Below are 20,679 nucleotides of genomic sequence, written 5' to 3'. Positions count from 1 at the left end.
AGTTCACATCACCACTTTCCTTTTTTTCCACTACTCGAAGCTTCACATTCTTCTAAAGAATATTTTTGCTGGGCATAAAATTTTAAATTGGCAGTTATTTTCTTTCAGTTTGTTAGCGATCACATTCCAGTGTTTTCTAACATATAGTTTCTCTTGAGATGTTGGCTGTCAGTCTTTCTGTTTTCATTTGCAGACAATAGACCTTTTTTCCATAGCTGCTAGAATTTTCTATTTGTCTTTGCTTTTCTGTAGTTTGAGTGTGACGTATCTGTGTGTGGTTTTCTTTGTATTTATTATGCTTTCTGTGGCTTGATATTTTTCATCACTGTGGAAAATTCTCAGCCATTATCTTTTAACATACTGTTCTTGCTCCATTTTTTCTTTTCTCCGCATCTGGGATTGAGATTACATATATGTTAGATCTTCATATGTCTCTCATGTTATTTTTTATTTTTGTATTTTTCATCCTTGTCTGTTCATGTTTCAACATGTATGTTTTCCACTACTTGTCTTGCAGTTCACTAAACTTATTTTCAGCTATGTTAATTCTGCATTAAACTCAGCTTTGAATTTTAAATTTCAGTTATTGTTTTTCCTTTCTAGAATTTTCATTTGATTCTGTTTTACAGATCAGTTCCTGGTGAAATTCTCCATTTTGTCGTATGTTTCTTTGTTCATAATTTTTGACTATGTAAATCATAATTTTGTGTAAGCATTTATGTTTGTTAACTCTAATATCTGGATTTTCTCTACATCTATTTCTGTTGACTGTTTTGTTGTTGTTGTTGTTGTTGTTGTTGTTGTTTGGTGGCTGGCTGGTATAGGCATCCAAATCCTTGACCTTGGTGTTAGAACACTACTCTATCCATGTTGCCTGTTTTTGCCTTTGGTTTTGTTTTTTGATATGGTTGCTTACTTTTGATTGAATGCTGAGTATTTCATATAAACAGTTCTGTTGTCTCTGAATGATATTTTCTTACATCAAAGGGGATTCACCCTGTGTCTGGTGAGCACTTACTTCATGGCTGGAGGTATAAGTCCTCAAATTTTTGATTTATAATTGTCCATATTTTATAAGAAGACACCGAGAAATTTATTGGAAGCTATGTCTGCATAGGTTGGAATAGTGAGCTTCATAGTAAGATTATAGGACAGTAAGCTAGCTCTTTCTCTATCCTTCACATGGAATATATACATAGGCCTTGTCTTTGCGGCTGTTCAAGTGTATTTGCTGATGAATCCTGTAACACTGATTGTAATTGTTTGGGGCTTGGGAGGGAAGAAGGAGATGAGTTTTTCCTATTCATTGTGGAGAGTTTTATTCTCTGTTATGAACCTTCTGCCTCAGCCCTTCTTTTATATCAAATACTAAACCTTTCTGGGGTCCATGTAATGTGGGGGTATCAATCAACTGATAATGTGTGAGCTCTGTAACTAGACTGCCCAAGTTTGCTGTTTAACGTTGAGCAAGTTATTTATCCTTTTTGTGCCTCAATTTTCCTCATCTGTAGGATAAGAACAATAATTGGACCTATCTCATAAAGTTAATACAATTAACATCCTTAGACCTCCAGTCTTTTAATCTTTTACACTCAGTGTCTGCCTGTTATTTCCTCTTCTCTATTTCACCATTATCTCAAGCTTAAAATTTTCAATATTACATCTGTAATTTCCCCTCACACCTATTTCTCTTCTACTCTTTCTTTCCTCCAATAAATATACCACCTTCTATTCAGTTGCTTTTGGAAAAAAGCTGGAGTCCTCCTTAGTTCTTCCCTCTTTTTTATTATTTACGTCTAATCTTTCACTAAGTCCTGGCAGTTCTATCTATAAAATATATCTCAATATGTTTCCATCTCCAATACTAGCATCTTTTGCCTGAACGTCTACACCAACCTCATTATAGCCATTGACTCTATTCATACTTCCCTCCATTCCATTCTCCACTGTGTCACAAATAAGAAGCATGTCCAGTAAGCCAGGATAGTCACTTTCTCAAGATAAGATTTAAATGGACATTGGCCAGAATTTACCTCTAGACTTTTCAGTTTCTGGGCTGAAAATATGTGTTTATACAACCAGAAGATAGATCTGCAGACCCTTCTGTGATCTATTATATTGATTTTTATCTACTAACTGAACATTTATTTACTGTGTGCCTACTATCTGCCATGTTGTAGGGATACATAATACCTTCATGGAGGTCAGAATTTAAGTAAGAGACAGAGATAATCAATAAATAATTTTAATAAAGTTTGAAATACTATGATAGAAACATACAGGAAACATCTCATGAGAGAATATAGCAGAGAGATGTAACTTTGTCTAGGGATCAGGAAAATTAGTCTAGGGATTAGACTGAGAAAGAACTATTTAAAGTGGAGATCTGAAAGATAAATAATAATTATCCTAGAGAAGGTGTGGATGGGGTAGTTTTTGACATGGCAAACAGCATGTTCAAAGTCAAGAGAAACAATGGTCTATCCAGGAATTGAAAATTTAATGTAACTAAAATGTAGACAGAGTTCAAGAGCACGTGTGGTGAGACATAAAACTGAAAGGTAGGCAGGGACTTCTATCTTAGCAATTTTAAGGATTTTATACCTTAATCTTGTCTTGTCCACATGACTGTAGACAGATTACTTAACTTCTTCAAGTCTGTTTTCTAGTCTGAAGAATGGGGATAATGATAGTAGCTACCTCAAAGTGTTATTTTGGGCATCCTGGATTTCATTCTTATTTGTGGCTTGTATCCTTTTTTTGGACATCAATGAGTCAGACTCTCTTAACTTCTTGCCATTTAATTTTCAGATCACATAACATAACTCTCCTTTTTCTAATTCTCTTCTTACTAGGCAGCCTTCTGATTGTAGCCTGGCTTTCTTTGTGACATTCCTAAAAGAGAATGTGCTGACCTGAGGACACTGCATTTAGTAGTTTTGACAGCTGTGGTTATCACTGTAAATTAAGAAGTTGGCATTCTGATTTTATGTTAATCTTGTTAACTTGGTTAATGGGACCTGCTCCTGAGAGATGGATCTGTTGGTCATGTGCTGTGCCATTGGATTTATGAGCTTTCAACATCAAGACCAAACAGAATATAGAAAATTCACTAAAATGAAGTTACTCTTGAGGCCTCTTTTAATGTAGGCAGCCTACCTTCCCACAGGGTCTCTCTACTTCTGCACTGCTTTAGACTATGAGTAACTTTATTTTGCATATTTACATTTTTATAGGAGTTTTAATTTTTCATTTTGAAGGTATTTATCATTATTAAACTATCAGAATGATTAATAGTTAGTAAAAACTGGTAGCATCGAGGTGTGAATTAAGCATAAAATAACTAGTTGTCTAGTTATAAGCTGATGAAAAGATGGCTAAGTATTTGATATTTGTCACTGTAAAGAAATTTTGACACTACAGTCATTTACAGAAATAACTTTTGTTTTTTTAAATTTTACAAACAACCATTTAGTTTTTATTTTTGAGCATTTGTTTTTTAAGTTTGAAAAAGAAAACTAATTTTCTTTTGGTGGTTCTAAACTGGAGGCAGCTTCCTAGGAGGACGTTGTGTACCATTGTTTTTGATTGTTATAGTGATTGAGAAGAGGAGGGGGGAATTCCTGGTGTTTAATGGGCAGTGACCAGGGATGATGAATATCCTACAGTGGCTTGTAAAGCCCTTACAGGGAGGAATTGTCCAGCCCCCAAAGCCTCTTAAGTGCCCCTTTTGAGATACAGGGCTTGCTGGTTTTGTCAAGTAACTTGAGATAACTGTGCCCATAGCACCATCTAGTGAGGGAATTATGTAATAAGCAAAACCTAGTTTCATCACAGAAATAAGAGAATATTTAAAATTCTAAACTTTATGTAAAACAGATTAGAGAATTATAGATTTTTGGAGCAAGAAGGGAAATTGTAGCTAATTTACCCACGTTCTCCTTTTGCAGATAAGGAAACTAGAGTCTGAAGAGGTAAAGTGATTTATCTAATAACATACACCTAGTTAGTAGCAAGACACCTGGCTCTTGTTTTCCAGGTTAGTATTCTGAGCCTTCATCATGGAGAACCCATTCTCTTTGTGTTTTATTTGGATTACTGTGTTAGGTTCTTTGCTCAGTGATTCATTTAAGAAAGAGAAAACAGTAAATGAGGAGAACATTTCATTTAATAGGTGTGTTATAAAGTAACTTTTGTAATCCATATATTATGCCTAATATCTTATTGTGAACCTAATTTTATCATGCAGAGAAATGAGATAGGCATATGTATTCATTAAATTTTAGTTGCTATGATTTGAGCTCTGAGTGTTGAGACTTACAATAAAACTTTACCTAAGAGAAAAAATACATACATAAAAATTTATTTAAAACTTTATTGTATTGATTGATGAACTGACATGCTGGCAATCAAAAAATGCAAAAAATCTTGGGTAAAAACTTTAAAATTAAATGGACCACAAAATAATGTTTCCCATTTCTCCTTTGTTTGGGAGCACGTAAAGTATTTTTGATAAATTAAGTTTTCTGTTTTCTTTCTTAGTGAGTGGTATTGGCAAATACTAGAATGGTTTAGCTGAAGCTATCTTGAGTCTATGTCACATTCAGTTGGAAAAGAGCAGTTTTAAATTATTGACTGTAAAAATGTTGTTTAGAGAAATGGGTTACAGAATAAAGAGAGCTTTAACAAGTGATGCCATTAGCAGTATTGGAAAACAATGAACCTATGAAAGTGTGTGGGACTGAAATTAGCTAGTTTCCTGGTAGATGATGACAATGAAGATGGTAGTGCTGATAAAACCGATGAGGATAATGGCAAAAGTCATAATAATGATAATAAATAACATTTTTTTCACGTGCTGACACCGTTCTAAGTGTGTGATGTGTGTTAATTCTTTTAATCTTTATAACAATCCTGTGAGGTATAGGTACTATTATTATCCTCACTTTACAGATGAAACCGAGAGATAGACAAGTAACTTGACAACAGTATCACAGATAGTATGGTTTTTACCTCCCAAGGTAGAGGTTCGTTCATTTCTGAAACAGAACTTTGTATCTTATATTAACGTGCTGGAAACAATTTTGGTCTTCTGCACTATTGCTCCTAAAATACTGACCATTTTTATATCAGTTTTGGTCCTTTTAAATCACAGCCTCAGTATATTTTTCTAGCTCTAGGAGTCCGACTTCTCTTCTGCTACAGTCCTTTGTAGTATTAGCTCAGATGACTATTTTACCTACCACATTCTGTGGAATACAAGAGAGGATGCCAAAATTACTGGGACAAGTGTAGGGTGTTAATGGCATTCCAAAAAATGATTCAGAACTTACAATGTCAGAATTTATCTTTTGGAGGGGATGATGGTTGGCCAGAGTTTTGTTGGAGAGTTTAGTGAATGGAAATAGCAAAATTGGAGATGCTTTTCATTTTTGTATTTCTAGATAAAATTTTGCCTACAGGTAGGGTTACAGGTAGGCTTCAGCTTGGTTTAGGTCTACTTATACATTTTTCTCTGGTACTGTTTTGGATTGTGAAATGTTCAAATTATAAGAACAATTCTTTAAAAAGTACAGTAGTATCTTTTTTATGAATATCATATCCCACTAAGTTCCTAATTGAATAGTAGCATATTCTTTGTCAATTAATATTTCTCTTAATTTTAATGCATATTCATACAGATTGATATTATTGTCTGTTTTAAACTCGATCTTTTTAATAAATTTATGGTATCATCACTTATGACCAAACATAGCATTTTGCAATTACTGTAGGCCTCCAGTTGCTTACCAGGGGAAAGGAGGAATAGAAGTAGTGTCTTCTGTGTTCTGGTTTCTGGACTGGCTGCTTTGCAGGAGTTATACCTTTTCTCTTGATGAGCTACTGCTTTAATTTCAGTTTTATGGATGAATCTGAGACTCCCAGAGACTGAATTATTCGCTCAGGGGTACAAATTGTGGTACCAGACTACTTGGGTTCAAATTGTGGCTCTGTCACTTATTAACTGTGTGACCTTTAACAAGTTACTTAACCTCTGTGGGTATTGGTTTCCTCATCTAAAATCTGTAAAATGAAGGTTGTAATAGTACTTACCTCATGAAGTTGTTTTGAGGACTAAATGAGTTAATATAGTGAGTTAATGTTTGTAATACACTTAGAACAATTTTTGGCACATTGTGTCATATAAGTGACTGTTAATTAAATGAAATAAATAACTGGTATTTTGAACCCAAATTTTTCGGGTTTTAAAACCTGTAGTCTTTCCATTATGCCATTTTACTGCCTCAAAAAGTATTCTAGGACCAATATGTTTCACTTACACGTATTTTCTTATGTATCTCTGGCCAGCTGTGGTTGTTACTGGTTTTGTTTTAAGAAGGAAAGGTTGTGTAGAAAGTTTCTCATCCTTTGTTTCTTAACATCCTTCCAGATGCTTGATAAACACAAATTCCTTACTTTGCCATAATTTTTATTGAGGCAAGTGAGTTAGGCTTGTAATGAATTGAATGTTTATTTTTAAAATGCTTTTATTTTGGTCTATAATTGTCACTTTTTTCTTTTTTCTCCTTTTTTTGTGATAACATTTAACATGAGATCTACCCTCTTAAATGTTTAAGTATACAATACCGTATTGTTAACTATAGGAACAATGTTGTACAGCAAATCTCTAAAACTTACTTGTTTTGCATAACTGAGACTTTATATTCATTGAATAACAACTCCATTTTCTCCTATTCTCAGCCCCTGGCAACCACTGTTCTACCTTCTGCTTCCGAGTTTGACTGTTTTAGATACCTATGTAAGTGGAATCATACAGTATTTGTCCTTTTGTGACTGGCTTGTTTCACTTGGTTTAATATCCTCAAGTTTCATCCATGTTGTCACATATGGTATGATTTTCTTCTTTTTAAAGGCTGAATAATTTTTTGTTGTATGCTTATACCACATTTTCTTAACCCTTCATCCATTGATGAGCATTAGGTTGTTGCGACATCTTGGCTATTGTGAATAATGCTGCAGTGAAGTGGGAGTGCATCTCTCTCTTTGAGATACTGATTTCAACTCTTGGATAAATAATCAGAAGTGGGATTGCAGAATCATGGTGGTGCTATTTTTAGTTTTTTGAGGAATCTCCATACTGTTTTTCACAGATTGCACCATTTTACATTTCCGCCAACAGTGTGCAAGGGTTCCAATTTCTTCACTTCCTTTCCTATCTTTTTTTTTTTTTTTTTTTTTATAATGGTCATTCTAATAGGTGTGAGGTGATATCTCATTGTGTTTTTAATGTGCATTTCCTTGATGATTAGTGATGTTGAACATTTTTTCATATACTGGTTGTCTATCTCTACATCTTTTTCAGAGAAAAGCCTATTCTAATCCTTTGCCCATTTTTAATTGGGTTATTTGTTTTTTTGTTATTGAGTTATAGGAATTCCCCCTTATCAGATATATTGCTGGCAAATATTTTCTCCCATTCTATAGGTTGCCTTTTCACTTTGTTAATTGCTTCCTTTGCTGTGCAGAAGATTTTTAGTTAGATGTAGTTCTACTCTTCTATTTTTGCTTCTGTTGCCTGTGCTTTTGGTTTCATATATGAGAAATCACTGCCAAGATCAATGTCATGAAGGTTTCCCCTATGTTTTTTTCCTAGGAGTTTTATAGTTTCACATCTTACATTTAAGTTTTTAATCCATTTTGAGTTGATTTTTGTATATGGTGTAAGATAAGGGCCTGATTTCATTCTTTTTCATTTCTTCAAGTTTTCCCGGCACCATTTATTGAAGAGTCTACCCTTTCCTCATTGTGTATTCTTGGCATAATGAATACACGGTAGTCAAAGATCTGTATATGAGTTGGTTTATTTTGGGGCTCTCTATTCTGTTCATTGGTCTGATGGCTGCCTTTATGCTAGTACCATATTGTTTTAATTACATAGCTTTGTAATATATTTTGAAACCAAGAAGTATGATGCCTCCAGCTTTGTTTTTTTTTTTTGGCTATTCAGGGTCATTTGTCATTCCATATGATTTTTTGGATTGTTTTTCTATTTCTATAAAAAAATGCCATTGGGATTTTGATGGGATTACATTGAATCTCTGGATTATTTTGGGTATTATGGACATTTTAACAATATTAACTCTTCTAATCTATGAACATAGGATGTCCTTCCATTTATTTTTAGTTGTCTATAACTTCTTTCATCAACCTTTTATAGTTTACACTGTACAAGTCTTTCACCTCCTTAGTTAATTTTATTATTTTATTCTATTTGATGTTCTTATAAATGGGGTTGTGAGAGTATAGGAATAAATAAGCCAAAGTGTTTTTTTTATACTCTTAGCCACAATACAGAAGACTTATGTGACCCATATACCAAGCAATTGATTTTGCAGTGTACACCAGCTGGGTGTCCTCTAATTCAGTTCAGTTATGACACTGTCTACCTGAAGATAGCATCAGATGCCACAGGTTAAGGGCTCATTCCCTGACTGCCCTCACTTCAGATGTCAGTAATTAAGTCTGGGCCTCTGGAATTTCTGACCAACTGGCTTCAAGTTGGGGTTTCCACAACCCCCTCTTTGGGTTTGATTAATTTACCAGAGCGGCTCACAGAACTAAGGGAAGCACTTACTTAGTTCACCAGTTTATTACAAAGGATATCGCAATGTATACAGATGAAGGGATGCATAGGGTGAGTTATGGGAGAGGGGGTGCAGAGCTTTCATGCTCTCTCTGGGCATGCCACCCTCCAGAAACCTCCACATGTTCAGCTGTCAGGAAGCTCTTTGAACCAGTCTTTCTGGGTTTTCATGAGGCTTCATTACATAGGTATGATTAACTAAATCATTGACCATTGGTGATCCACAACCCCTTTTTCTTCCCTGGAGATTGGAAGGTGGAAAAAAAAAGAAAGTTCCAACCTTCTAATCCTGCCTTGATCTTGCCGGTGACCAGCCCTAATCCTGAAGCTACCTAGGTGCTGCCAACCATCAGTCAACTTACTAACATACAAAAGACAGCACTTTTGAGATTCTAAAGTGATATATTTCACAATATCACAGATTTTTTTTTAAGTTTTATTTTCAGATAGTTTATTGTTAGTGTATAAAATGTAACTGATTTTTATATGTTGATTTTGTATCCTGACCTTTACTGAATTTGTTTATTAGTTCTTATACATTTTTTGTGGAGTATTTAGGGTTTTTTGTACATTTAAGATCATGTCATCTACAAAGAGAAATCATTTTACTTGTTCCTTTCTGATTTGGGTGCCTTTTACTTCTTTTCCTTTCCTAATTGCTCTGGATAGGATTTCCAGTGCTATGTTGAACAGAGTGACGTGATTGGCATTTTTGCCTTGTTCATGATCTTAGAGGAAAAACTTTCAGTTTTTCACCATTGAATGTGATGCTTGTTGGTTTTTCATATGTGCCTTTATTATGTATGTTGAAGTAATTTCCTTCTTTTCCTAGTTCAGAGTTTTTTTTATTATGAAAGTGTTGTATTTTGACAAATACTTTTTCTGCATTTATTGAGATGATCTGTGATTTTTGTCCTTTATTCTGTTAATGTGGTGTATCACATTAATTGATTTTTGTATGTTGAATCATCTTCATATCTCAGGGATACATTTCACTTGGTCATGGTGTATGATGCTTTTAATACACTGTCGAATTTGGTTTGCTAGCATTCTGTTGAGGATTTTTGATTCTGTGTTCATCAGGGATATTGGCTTTAATTTTCTTTTCTTGTAGTGCTTTGGGTAATGTTGGCCTCATAAAATTAGTGTGAAAGTGTTTTCTCTTCACTCTTTTGGAAGAGTTTGAGAATGACTGGCACTAATTCTTTAAATGTTCAGTAGAATTCACTCATAAAGCCATCTAGTCCTGGGATTTTCTTTGTTGGGAGGTTTTTGATTATTGATTCAGTCTCCTTACTGGTTATAGACCTGTTCATGTTTTTCTACTTCTTCCTGGTTCAGGCTTGGTAGGTTGTATATTTCTTGGAGTTTATGCATTTCTTCTAGATTATTGAATTTGTTGGCATATAATTGTTTATAGTAGTCTCTTATGATCCTTTGTTTTTCTGTGGTATCAGTTGTAATGTCTCCTTTTTCATTTCTGATTTTATTTATTTGATTCTTTTTTTCTTAGTTACTGTAGCTAATGGTTTATCACTTTTGTTTATTTTTTCAAAACCACAGCTTTTAGTTTTGTTGATTTTTCTCCCTACTGTTTTTCTATTCTCTAGTTCCTTTACTTCTCTAGTCTCTGTTATATTATTCCTTTTGCTAACTTTTGGTTTGGTTTGTTTTTCTTTTTCTAGTTCCTTGAGATATAAAGTTAGATTGTTTATTTGAGATTTTTCTTCTTTTTTAGTATAGGTATTTATCACTTTAAACTTCCCTCTTAGAACTGCTTTTGCTGCATCCCATAGGTTTTGACATGTTGTGTTTTCATTTTCGTTTGTCTCAAGACATTTTCTAATTTCCCCATTGATTTCTTCTTTGACCCATTGACGGTCCAGGAGTATGTTGTTCAGGAGTGTGCTCCAGGATTTGTTTGGTACTTTTTAATATTTTCTATGTCTTTGTTGAAATTCTCAGTTTGCTCACACGTTATTCTCCTGACCTTATTGAGCATCCTTATGATGGTTATTTTGAATTCTCTTGTCAGGCAAATTCTATTTTTCTCTTTCATTAGGCTGGTTTCTGAAGACTTATCTTATTCCTTTGGTACCTATTTCTCTGTTTCTTCATTTCCTTTGAGTCTTTTTATTGGTATTTGGGCATTAGGAAAAAGCATCCATCTCTCCCAGTCTTTTCTAACTAGCCTTGTGCAGGAAAAGCCCTTCACTAATCAGCCCAGCAGAGATTCTGGGGACTTCTTAAACCTTGATCTAATCCAAACCACCATGTTTGTTTATAGCAGACCCTAGGCATCTGGAGTATGCTGGGTCTCATCAGTGCTCTAAGACTTGAGACAGAAACCAGTCCCTTGGGCAGCCCCTAGAAAAGCTGGAATGTTGGACACAGGCCAACTCTTTCTCTCACCAAGGAAAAGCCGTGAACTAAGGTTTCCTTCTGATCATATGGTACTGTATTGGGGGTACAGGTTATGGTGAGAGGTTATCTTTAATTTTCCTATTGGCTTCCATATGGCTTATTTAACACTTGCTTGGAGTGCACAGGCCTCTCAGCTAGTTTCAAGATTTCTCACAAAGGGAATTTGTATATTGCTCTTGAATCAGTGTGTTCGTAGGAGACAGGAGGGTTCAGGGCTTCCTATTCCACCATGTTGGTGATGCCACCCTGTACTTGTTTTTCACAAAATGGAAAAGTTTAAATAAAACACTCATTTTTTTTTTTTTTTTTTTTTTTTGTTAAGAAAATTTTTTTATTTATTTATTTATTTATTTATTTATTTTAATTTTATTTTGTCGATATACATTGTAGCTGATTAATGCTCCCCATCACCAAAACCTCCCTCCCTTCTCCCTCCTCCCCTCCCCCCCAACAATGTCCTTTCTGTTTGCTTGTTGTATCAACTTCAAATAATTGTGGTTGTTATATCTTCTTCCCTCCCCCCCCCCGATTTGTGTGTGTGTGTGTGTATGTGTGTGTGTGAATTTATATATTAATGTTTAGCTCCCTCCAATAAGTGAGAACATGTGGTATTTCTCTTTCTGTGCCTGACTTGTTTCACTTAATATAATTCTCTCAAGGTCCATCCATGTTGTTGCAAATGGCAGTATTTCATTCGTTTTTATAGCTGAGTAGTATTCCATTGTGTAGATGTACCACATTTTCCGTATCCACTCATCTGATGATGGGCATTTGGGCTGGTTCCAACTCTTGGCTATTGTAAAGAGTGCTGCGATGAACATTGGGGAACAGGTATACCTTCGACTTGATGATTTCCATTCCTCTGGGTATATTCCCAACAGTGGGATGGCTGGGTCGTATGGTAGATCTATTTGCAATTGATAAAACACTCATTTTGAAAACAAAATTATCTGACTTTGAACTGGGTCTTTGAACTGGGTTTGGGAAGTATAGACAAACTCTGACACCTTTATCTTAATATTAAAGCAGATATCTCTGATCCTTTTTTAACACTTTTAAGTTTGGAATACATTTTTTAGTTTGTTGGGATAATTAATTTCTTCTTTCATTTCCGCATATCAAATATTGCTTTAAAGGTTGCCTTCAATTGTGTTACTTAGAGATTGAACAGAGAAATATTTTACTTGTCTTGATTAATACTTTCAGGCTAAAAAAATTAGATTAGTATGCTTTTGGTTTGTATAGTAGATAAAGCTCATATAATTTTATAATCCATGAATGTAAAATCTATTGAAATGTTTTTCAGTTTTCAGAGGCTTTTTTGTTTGCTTTTTTAATCTGCTAGATAAATTCTGCTTCTTAAAATGATACGATTTCATCTGTGATTCTTTCAAGTCATTTTATATTTTTACAAATTATTTTAGAAGAATACTTTACTTACCTGTCTCAGCTTGTATTTATATAATAAATGTGATTACCAGCTATTGAAGGAAATAGTCTGTGGTGGTTTAGAATTCAGCATCAAATAATTATATCTGTGTGGATAGGTATGTTACACACATACTTTACATATAAGCACACACATATCTTGCACATATATAGATATGTATCTATATATGTATAAACATGGATCATATATTTATATGTTATATACATTCATCTTATATATTCCTGTTTATACATGTATATACATGTATTCGTATCTGTGCAACCAGGTAAAGTACCTTGGATTCTTTTCATCTCAGAGTACTCATAGGTCTATAATAAGAATTATGTTGCTTTAAATATTGAATAAAATTTACTTGATTTTTCAGATTATTTTTTCCCTTCGTTTCCACAACACTTGAAAATGTTTTAATGGTGTTTGTTGAGAAATGATGTAGCATGGATTTTGATTAGTTATATCAGCACGCAGTGTTCTATATGTGCCTTTTTGGGTGTCAAAATCACACTATTTTAGGGCTTTTTCATAGCACATTTTAGCCAATACAATGTAATTTTTTTCTTAGGGTTTTTTTTTTTTTTTTTTTTTTTTTTTGGCAGTTGGCCAATACAGGGATCTGAACCCTTGAATTTGGTGTTACCAATACTGCAGTGTGACCAAGTGAGCTAAGCAGTCAGCCCCAATTCTTTTCTTAGTTTTGATCAAAAGTAAAATAGTTACAAAATATAATAACTTGTTTTTCAGTCACTTCTTGTAGAAAGAGTAAATTAAGAAATGTGAATAAATTGAACAGGCTTATAAAAATATTAAGTCATGTTATGGAAGATTTGAAAATAATTTTTATCATAAAAATAAATTTTTATGTAGTTCAGAAGTAAAAGTCCTGCTTCCTCTCCATCTTCAAATACCCCAGTTATACTGTTAGGGTAGCCACTATAAACAGTTTCTAAAATAGCTTTCTAGAAATGTTTCATATATAAACAAGTATATGTATGTAGGTATATATGTGAGCATGTGATGGAATTGTGCATACCTGTACACAGGATCTATATATATACTTTTAAAAAAAAATACCAATACTTTTTAAAGTGTTGCCTAACTTAAATATATTCTTCCTCACATACATTGAGGAAAAGTGAATAAATTGATGTACACATTAAAAATATAACTGTCTTCTTTCTGTGTGTTTATTTGAAGTCTTCTAATTATTCTGTTGGTATGGATTAGCAGTAAAATTTATTTAGTGCAGTTTAATAACATTATATTTTAAAACATTATTTTTATGAAAGCATTTTTAATTTGTGTGGAAGATTTTTCTCTTTATACATGTTCTTAGTATCCATCATATTGAAAATAGTGGATTACCTTTGAGGAGTGAGATTGTTGTTAATGTTGTGTAGGGGGAGGAATGAGGAGAAAGGGTGGGTGTTCTCTTATTTCTGTAAATACTGTATTGAGGTTTCTTTTTAAAGCAATGAACGTATTCTACTCTTCTTAGAATGATGATAGAAAGTGTTTTTAAAACATGTAATGTCACAAAAGTAAATTTTAAAAAAATATCCTCATAACTAAGGTCGTTGTATGCTTTTATTAATTTTGGTTTTAGGCTTGTGTAGACGTAAGAGCCAGTTCAGCATTTTGGCAGCAGATGGAATTTGCACATAACTTCCGTGGTCATACTGAGTTGCCAGAATGGTTATCTACACACCCTTCTCATGGAAATCGAGCTGAGCACTTGGATGGACTTATACCTCAGGTGAGCTAACACAATATAAGGCAGGAAATTATTTTTACTATATCATGTATTTTTAATGCTGTTACTTCTTTTGCATAGAAAAAGCGAGTTCTAGCCTGTCAACTATTTTGATTACTGTAATTATAGATTATCAGTTTTCAAAGGATTTGACTGAAAAGTAAGAACCCTGTTTGTTCACGAATCTTGGGGAGTAAATTGCTGTGTATGGTTGACTTTTCTCAATGGTGAAGGTTTAACGCCTTTAGTATCAGACCTTTAATTGTAACTAATTTTATGAAAGTATAAAACTCAAGGCATATTGCTTTTTTCCAATATATTGATTATAATTTGATCTTTTCTTGATGATTTAAGCTTTTAAAAAAACATACGGGTTAATGAGTTATGCAAAAGTTTTGGGTCAAATGGGTATTAATTCCTGTAGTGATGCCAAAATTTGTTTTCTTGGGGAAAAAAAAAATCCCTTTGTTGTTTGTTTGCTTCTGTTATTTGTTTATCATGATAGATTGAAGCATGTGCTGTCTGCCTTTTTTTTTTGGTAGAATTCACTAATGGATCAAGCTGAGGCAGCTTTCTTCCAAGTAGTTTTTACTATCCACTGAAAATATTTTGATTTGTTAACATCATTCAAAATGTTTTCTGTGGTTTCCACATCAGTACAAAGTGGACTTCGGGCGTCTCCAAACTAGGCTACACACTCTTTTCCGTCTCACTGGTATTAAATTTGCTGGTTGGTTATGAAAGCAGAACATTCTTTAGCAATTTAAAAAGTTGGTACTGGACTATTTTCAGTGATAAGCATGTTTGGGAGAAATAAGATAGGTTAAAGGTATTAGAGACAGATGGGAAACAGAGAAGGGATACTGTTCTATGTTCTGTTGTTAAGGAAGGACTCACTGAACAGAATCTGGAAGGAATCAGGGGAGCAAGTCCTGTGACTATCTGGAAGGAGAGCCTTTCAAACTGAGGAAGCAGCGGAACAGAAGTGAGAGTATGTTTGGTGTGTTCAAACAAGGAAGACATTGGGGCTGAATGGAGTAAGGGAGGAAGAGAATGGTTTAAGATGAGATGTGGGGGATCAGACCATGAAGGATGTTCTAAGCCATTGTAAGAGCTAAGCTTTTACTTCGAGAGATACGGGAAGCTAGTAGAGGGTTTTGAGCAGAGGAGTGACTTGATCTGACTCATTTTTTATGGTGCTCACTGGTGTTTCTGTGTGGAGAGGGGCTATCGTGGGGCAAGAGTAGAATCAGGGAGACTTTCTAGGAGACTCTTCCAATAATACTGGTAAGAGATGGTGGTGGCTTGGACCAAGATATCTGGTAAGAGAAGAAGGGGAGAGAAGTGTTCAGATTCTGGATATATCTTGAAAGGGGTGATGATAGGATTTGTTGATAGTTTTGGCATACTTTGTGCATTTCATGAGCATTGGAGACAGTCAGGAATGGCTTCTTAACACCTGTCTTAATTCATTCTGGCTGCTATAACAGAATACCATGGAATGGGTGGCTTATAAACAACAGAAACTTATTTTGCATAGTTCTGGAGGCTGGTAAGTCTTAGATCACGGCACTGGAAGATTTGGTATGTGGTAAGGGCCCACTTTCCAGCTCATAGGTGGCCGTCTTCTCATTTTAACCTCACATGGTGGGAGGGGCAAGGTAGCTCCCTAGAGCCTCTTTGATAAGGGCACTAATCCCACTTATGAGGGCTCCCCACTTTATGACCTAATCATTTCCCAAAGGCCCCACCTCCTAAAACCATCACATTGTAGGTTAGGATTTCAACACAGGAATTTTGAGGGGGATATAAGCATTCAGTCTGTAGCAATATTTATCCTAACTAGATTTTTTTTTTTTTTAAATATTAGAAGAAAAAAATATATGAGAAAGAAATAGCAGTGAAATTTAACTAGCGTAATGTATAGTAATCATTCATCTTAAAAGGGGAATAATAGGCCTGGAACAACATGTGTTTCATCGGTAACTGATTTGCACTGAGGATCACTGACTGCAACAGCCTCCTTTGTGCTACCTGAGGCCCAGTAAGCTTATAGCACCCTGGGAGGCCTTAGCCTACCTTTAAAACTGTAATAACCATGTGATATTCTCTTGGAATTTTCTTTTTCTTAGGGAAATTCTAAAAATATGAGGTTTGTTTAAACTGGATAATGAATATTGATAGCCAGTTTTCATCTAAAACCTTTCCTAAATTCTGAGTTGTCATTTTATCATCAAATTACTGAGGATCTTCAGAGAGGTAAAAAATTACTTTAGAGAAGTTTTTAAAGTAATAATGAATTGATTAGTGAGTATGAGGTAAAATGATTGGCTCCCAAATAACATTTTTTTTCCCAATGATGAATTAAAAAATGGGAGGTATTTTTTTTCTAAAAATAAACTATCCTAGTTCGGAAACTTAATTTGAAAACCCCATATAATTTCTTATATTCCCCCCCAAGTGATTAAATTCAATTTGAAAGTAATAAAACTATACTACAATATTGGGAATAATTCAGTGGTTGAATTGAAACTGATAGTTAGTGACAGGGTATATTGTTAATTAGAATACACAGTCATAACGCTAAGATTGGAATTCCCTACTATCAAAGTTCTAATGTTATAATGAAAGAAAGCAGTTCCTCAGGTAGTATATAGAATTATGTGAGTCTGTATGTTACTAAAGACTACATTTTAAAATTAAATTTTATTGAAGATTATTTTCTACTCAAGTAAGTACAATGTTATATTCTACCTAAGGCTCTTGTCCTTTGTCATCTGTGACAGTATGGCTGAAGTGACACACACCTCAAAGGTAGTTGGGAATACATCACCAGAGCACAAACAAGTCTAGGCCAGAGATGATTTCAGAAACACTGAAAAAGAAGTGATAGTTGAAGCAATGAGAGTGGATGAGTTCATCTAGGAAGCGAATAGTGAAAAAGATCCAGGACAGTAACAGTATTAGGTGTTTTTCACATGTAATCAATGGGAGGAAGACAGAGCCTGTTGTGGATTCGTAGGAGAATCCAGAGAGCAAGATTCTGTGGTTCTTTGATGAGAACACAAATTTTGGTAATTTTGGTTCTTTAATTTAACTTACTAAAGATTGTATTTTTTATTTCTTATTGGATTCCTTGAATATCACAAAAAGATATATGATTTCTTACTATAGTTTATCAACATTTAAGATGTTTTAAATTTACACTTTATGCATTTAACAAATATTTGTTGATCATCTGTTATGTTCCAAGGTACAGGTATTATGGGTCATGTGAGCTAAATAGACAAAAATCTCTGCCCTCATGAAGCTTATTCTGCAGTAAGGGAAGGCAAACAGTTAATAGGAGGAATGGAAGAGGTGGCTCTGTGGTGCTTCTTCTTATAAGGACAGTAATCCTCTCGGACCAGGGCCCCCGCCCCTATGATCTCACTTAACTTTAATTACCTCCTTATAGGCCTTGTCTCCATATATGGTCGCATTGGGGGCTTAGGGTTTCAAAATGGGAATTTGGGGGAACACAGCAGTCAGTTCTTAGCAGATAAGTAATGTGTGAACAGAGATGGGAGTTTAAACTAGAATAACAGTTTAAAATGGGGTTGGTCAGAGAAGATTTCACTGAGAAGCTGATATTTGAACACAGACTTGAAATCTGGGTAAGTAAAGGAGTGAGCCTTGTAGCTGTATCGGGGAAGAGCCTTCCAGGCAGAGAGAATAGGGAGTACAAGGCCCAGTGGCAGGAGGGGACAGCAAGGAAACTGGTATGGATGGAGTGGGGTGAGCAAGGGAGTGGGAGCTCGCAGGCCTTGTAGCGAGCCCTTGTGATGACTTCGGCTTTCGCTTAAAGGTGGGATGCTAGTGGAAGGTTTTGAGCACAGGACTGGAAGAAACAGCATCTGAGTTATTACTGAAAAGGCTGTGATCTACAACTCCTGCAAAGCAGTATAAGCATATAATTTTGGAGTATCTTTGTGTAGTATCTTATGCAGAAAACAGACTAGTTCCTTCTTTTGTTTTTGAATCAAGGTAATGACTCTAGATTAGGGGTAAAAATACCATTACGACTTTTTTAATGTGAATTCTGAGATAAAAAGTATAAAGGTCTAGTTAAATATAATCCTGTGACCTACTAGCATTTAAAAAGGATAAATATAGGTTTGTAGTAATATTATTATTTGTAGTTAATATGCCGATATGTTATAATTTTATTTACTTGAAATAATCAGTTAAATTTAGGAAACACATATCCCACATATTTTGGTTACCATAACAACTTGAGTGAAAAATTGAAGAACAGATGTTGTATCAACTTATTGATGTTTAATAGTATGACAGTTTTAAAATTACAGTTATATTGTTCAGACTTTAAATTTATGTATGTCATAATTTGTTCTTGAAAGGCATACCTTATTTAACTTATTTTCTATAAGGATTGTTATAAAATATGAATAGATGTGAATAAGGGAAATTTACTGAAAGATTTATTTAAAACTGAAAGCATTTAGACTGAATTTTTTATTCTCTATTTCTCTCATCAACTTCTCTCTCTGCCATCCCTTCTTTGGGGCGCATAGGGGATGGAGAATGATGAATATATAGGAAAAACATTTTAATTATGTTATTAGTTATTTAGGCCTATGGTATTATAATCATAATTTGAATAGTATTTATTTTTTAGTGCTTTTAGAGCTTTCAGTGCCAGCTTTATAAACTTTTTTTTACGTCTTGATGTTCAAATTTACTGCATTCAATTTTTAGATATCAGAATCACGCAGTGGCAGGCTATGTAAATGCATTCATTTTAATCTCACTTTATTTTGAATCTTTTAAACTTTCAGGAAGCTGGGGGTTTGAACTCATGTGTAAATCATTCTTATGTGTTTATAATTGGAAAAAGTAAATGAATAAATCATTAATATTACACGTTTCATGAGTAGAAAATATGAGAGTGTTTAACATTGACGTGAAATGTCATTGTTGGCCACCGTACACAAACACACACTGTTCACCTTACAGAAAGAGTTTCATTTTGTTTGATATGGAGAGTGTTGAGGAAAAGGCAAATGTCATAGCAGCTACGGTAATTGAATTGGCTTCTGAATCATATAAAGCCAGGAAGCCTGACAGTAACACTGTCTAAAACCTTTAAAAAAAAAAAAAAAACATTATGGTGCATGTGATGTGTATCTATTTGAGGCTGAAATGAATGGGCTATTAGAAAAATTGCTTTTGGAGGGAAGGTGAGAAAAGTAATGATATTTTTAGAAAGACACATTAAAAAATATGGAGGTTTTTTTTTTCCACTTGAAATATCTTGCTTTCTGTTTTCAAAGGAATATTTTAATCCAGTCATGAAGCCTCTCTGAAGATTTATATGACATTTTCTTTTCTTTTTTTTTAAAACCTAATGATTTTTATTGTTTATTTTTTATGATAAGTAATTGCTGTTTTACTCAATATGTAATGCCTAGAAGAATCCTGATATGTACTAGTCATTGTTTCACAAATACTTTAGTTGTTACTGGGAATAAATATAGCCATTCTTTTTTATACAGTGTGTTTATTTTTTATTTATTTTATTTTTTATTATATATACTTAGGTACAACATGATGTTTTGATATTTTTGTACATTGTGGAATAGTCAAATAAAGCTAATTAACATATCTGTCACTTTACATAGTTATTTTTTTTGTGGTGAGAACATCTAAAAATCTACTCTCAGCAATTTTCAAATATACAGTACGTTATTATTAGCTATAGTTACCATACTATACAATAGATCTCCAGAACTTATTCCTCTTTCTAAGTGATGCTTTGTACCCTTTGACCAGCATCTCCCCATCGCCACCTCCCATTCTCAGCCCCTGCTAACCACCATTCTACTCTCTACTTCTATGAGTTTGACTTTTTTAAATTACACGTTTGAGTATAAGTGAGATCATAGTGTTTTTCTTTCTGTGCTTGTCTTATTTCACTTAAGATAATGTCCACCAGTTTCATCCATATTGTTGCAAGTGTTAGGATTTCATCATTCTCATATGTTAGGAGTGGTTGATTTTAAGATGGTTTTTTTGAAAACTTTTTCTAATTATTTTGTCATTCCAGAGGACAGTTGTCCTCTCAAAGTGGCCTTAATTTTAAATTTTAAAAATTTATTTACATTAAATTTTCATTTATACTTTTAAAATTTATTATTATTTATTTATTCATTCATTTTGGTGGCTGGCTAGTAAGGGGATCTGAACGCTTGACCTTGGTATTACCAACACCATGGTCTAACCAAGTGAGCTAACCAGCCAGCCCACTTATTTACTTTAGGCCACTTCAAAAACTAGTCAGACTCCAGTTTCCATTGCAGTTTCTGAAAGGAAATGAATCAAGTTAAAGGATAATTTTTTTTAAAGGTGAAATCA

At 34.1% G+C, this 20,679-nt stretch overlaps 1 protein-coding gene across 4 annotated transcripts in view; it reads left to right on the top strand.

Moving 5' to 3' along the window:
* The window catches only part of OMA1 (OMA1 zinc metallopeptidase), a 61,887-nt gene that overhangs the window by 24,382 nt on the left and 16,826 nt on the right, over positions 1-20,679 (top strand). For all 4 annotated transcript variants that reach the window (XM_063105227.1, XM_063105225.1, XM_063105226.1 and 1 more), the window contains one exon: positions 14,119-14,268. In XM_063105227.1, coding sequence (XP_062961297.1) covers positions 14,119-14,268 — 150 coding nt within the window. The remainder of the gene's footprint in view (positions 1-14,118; positions 14,269-20,679) is intronic.

This window comes from Cynocephalus volans, chromosome 8 (assembly GCF_027409185.1).
Source record: "Cynocephalus volans isolate mCynVol1 chromosome 8, mCynVol1.pri, whole genome shotgun sequence".
Classification (NCBI taxonomy): domain Eukaryota; kingdom Metazoa; phylum Chordata; class Mammalia; order Dermoptera; family Cynocephalidae; genus Cynocephalus; species Cynocephalus volans.
Note: the sequence above shows the minus strand (reverse complement) of the source record. Positions and strands in the feature narration are given on the sequence as shown.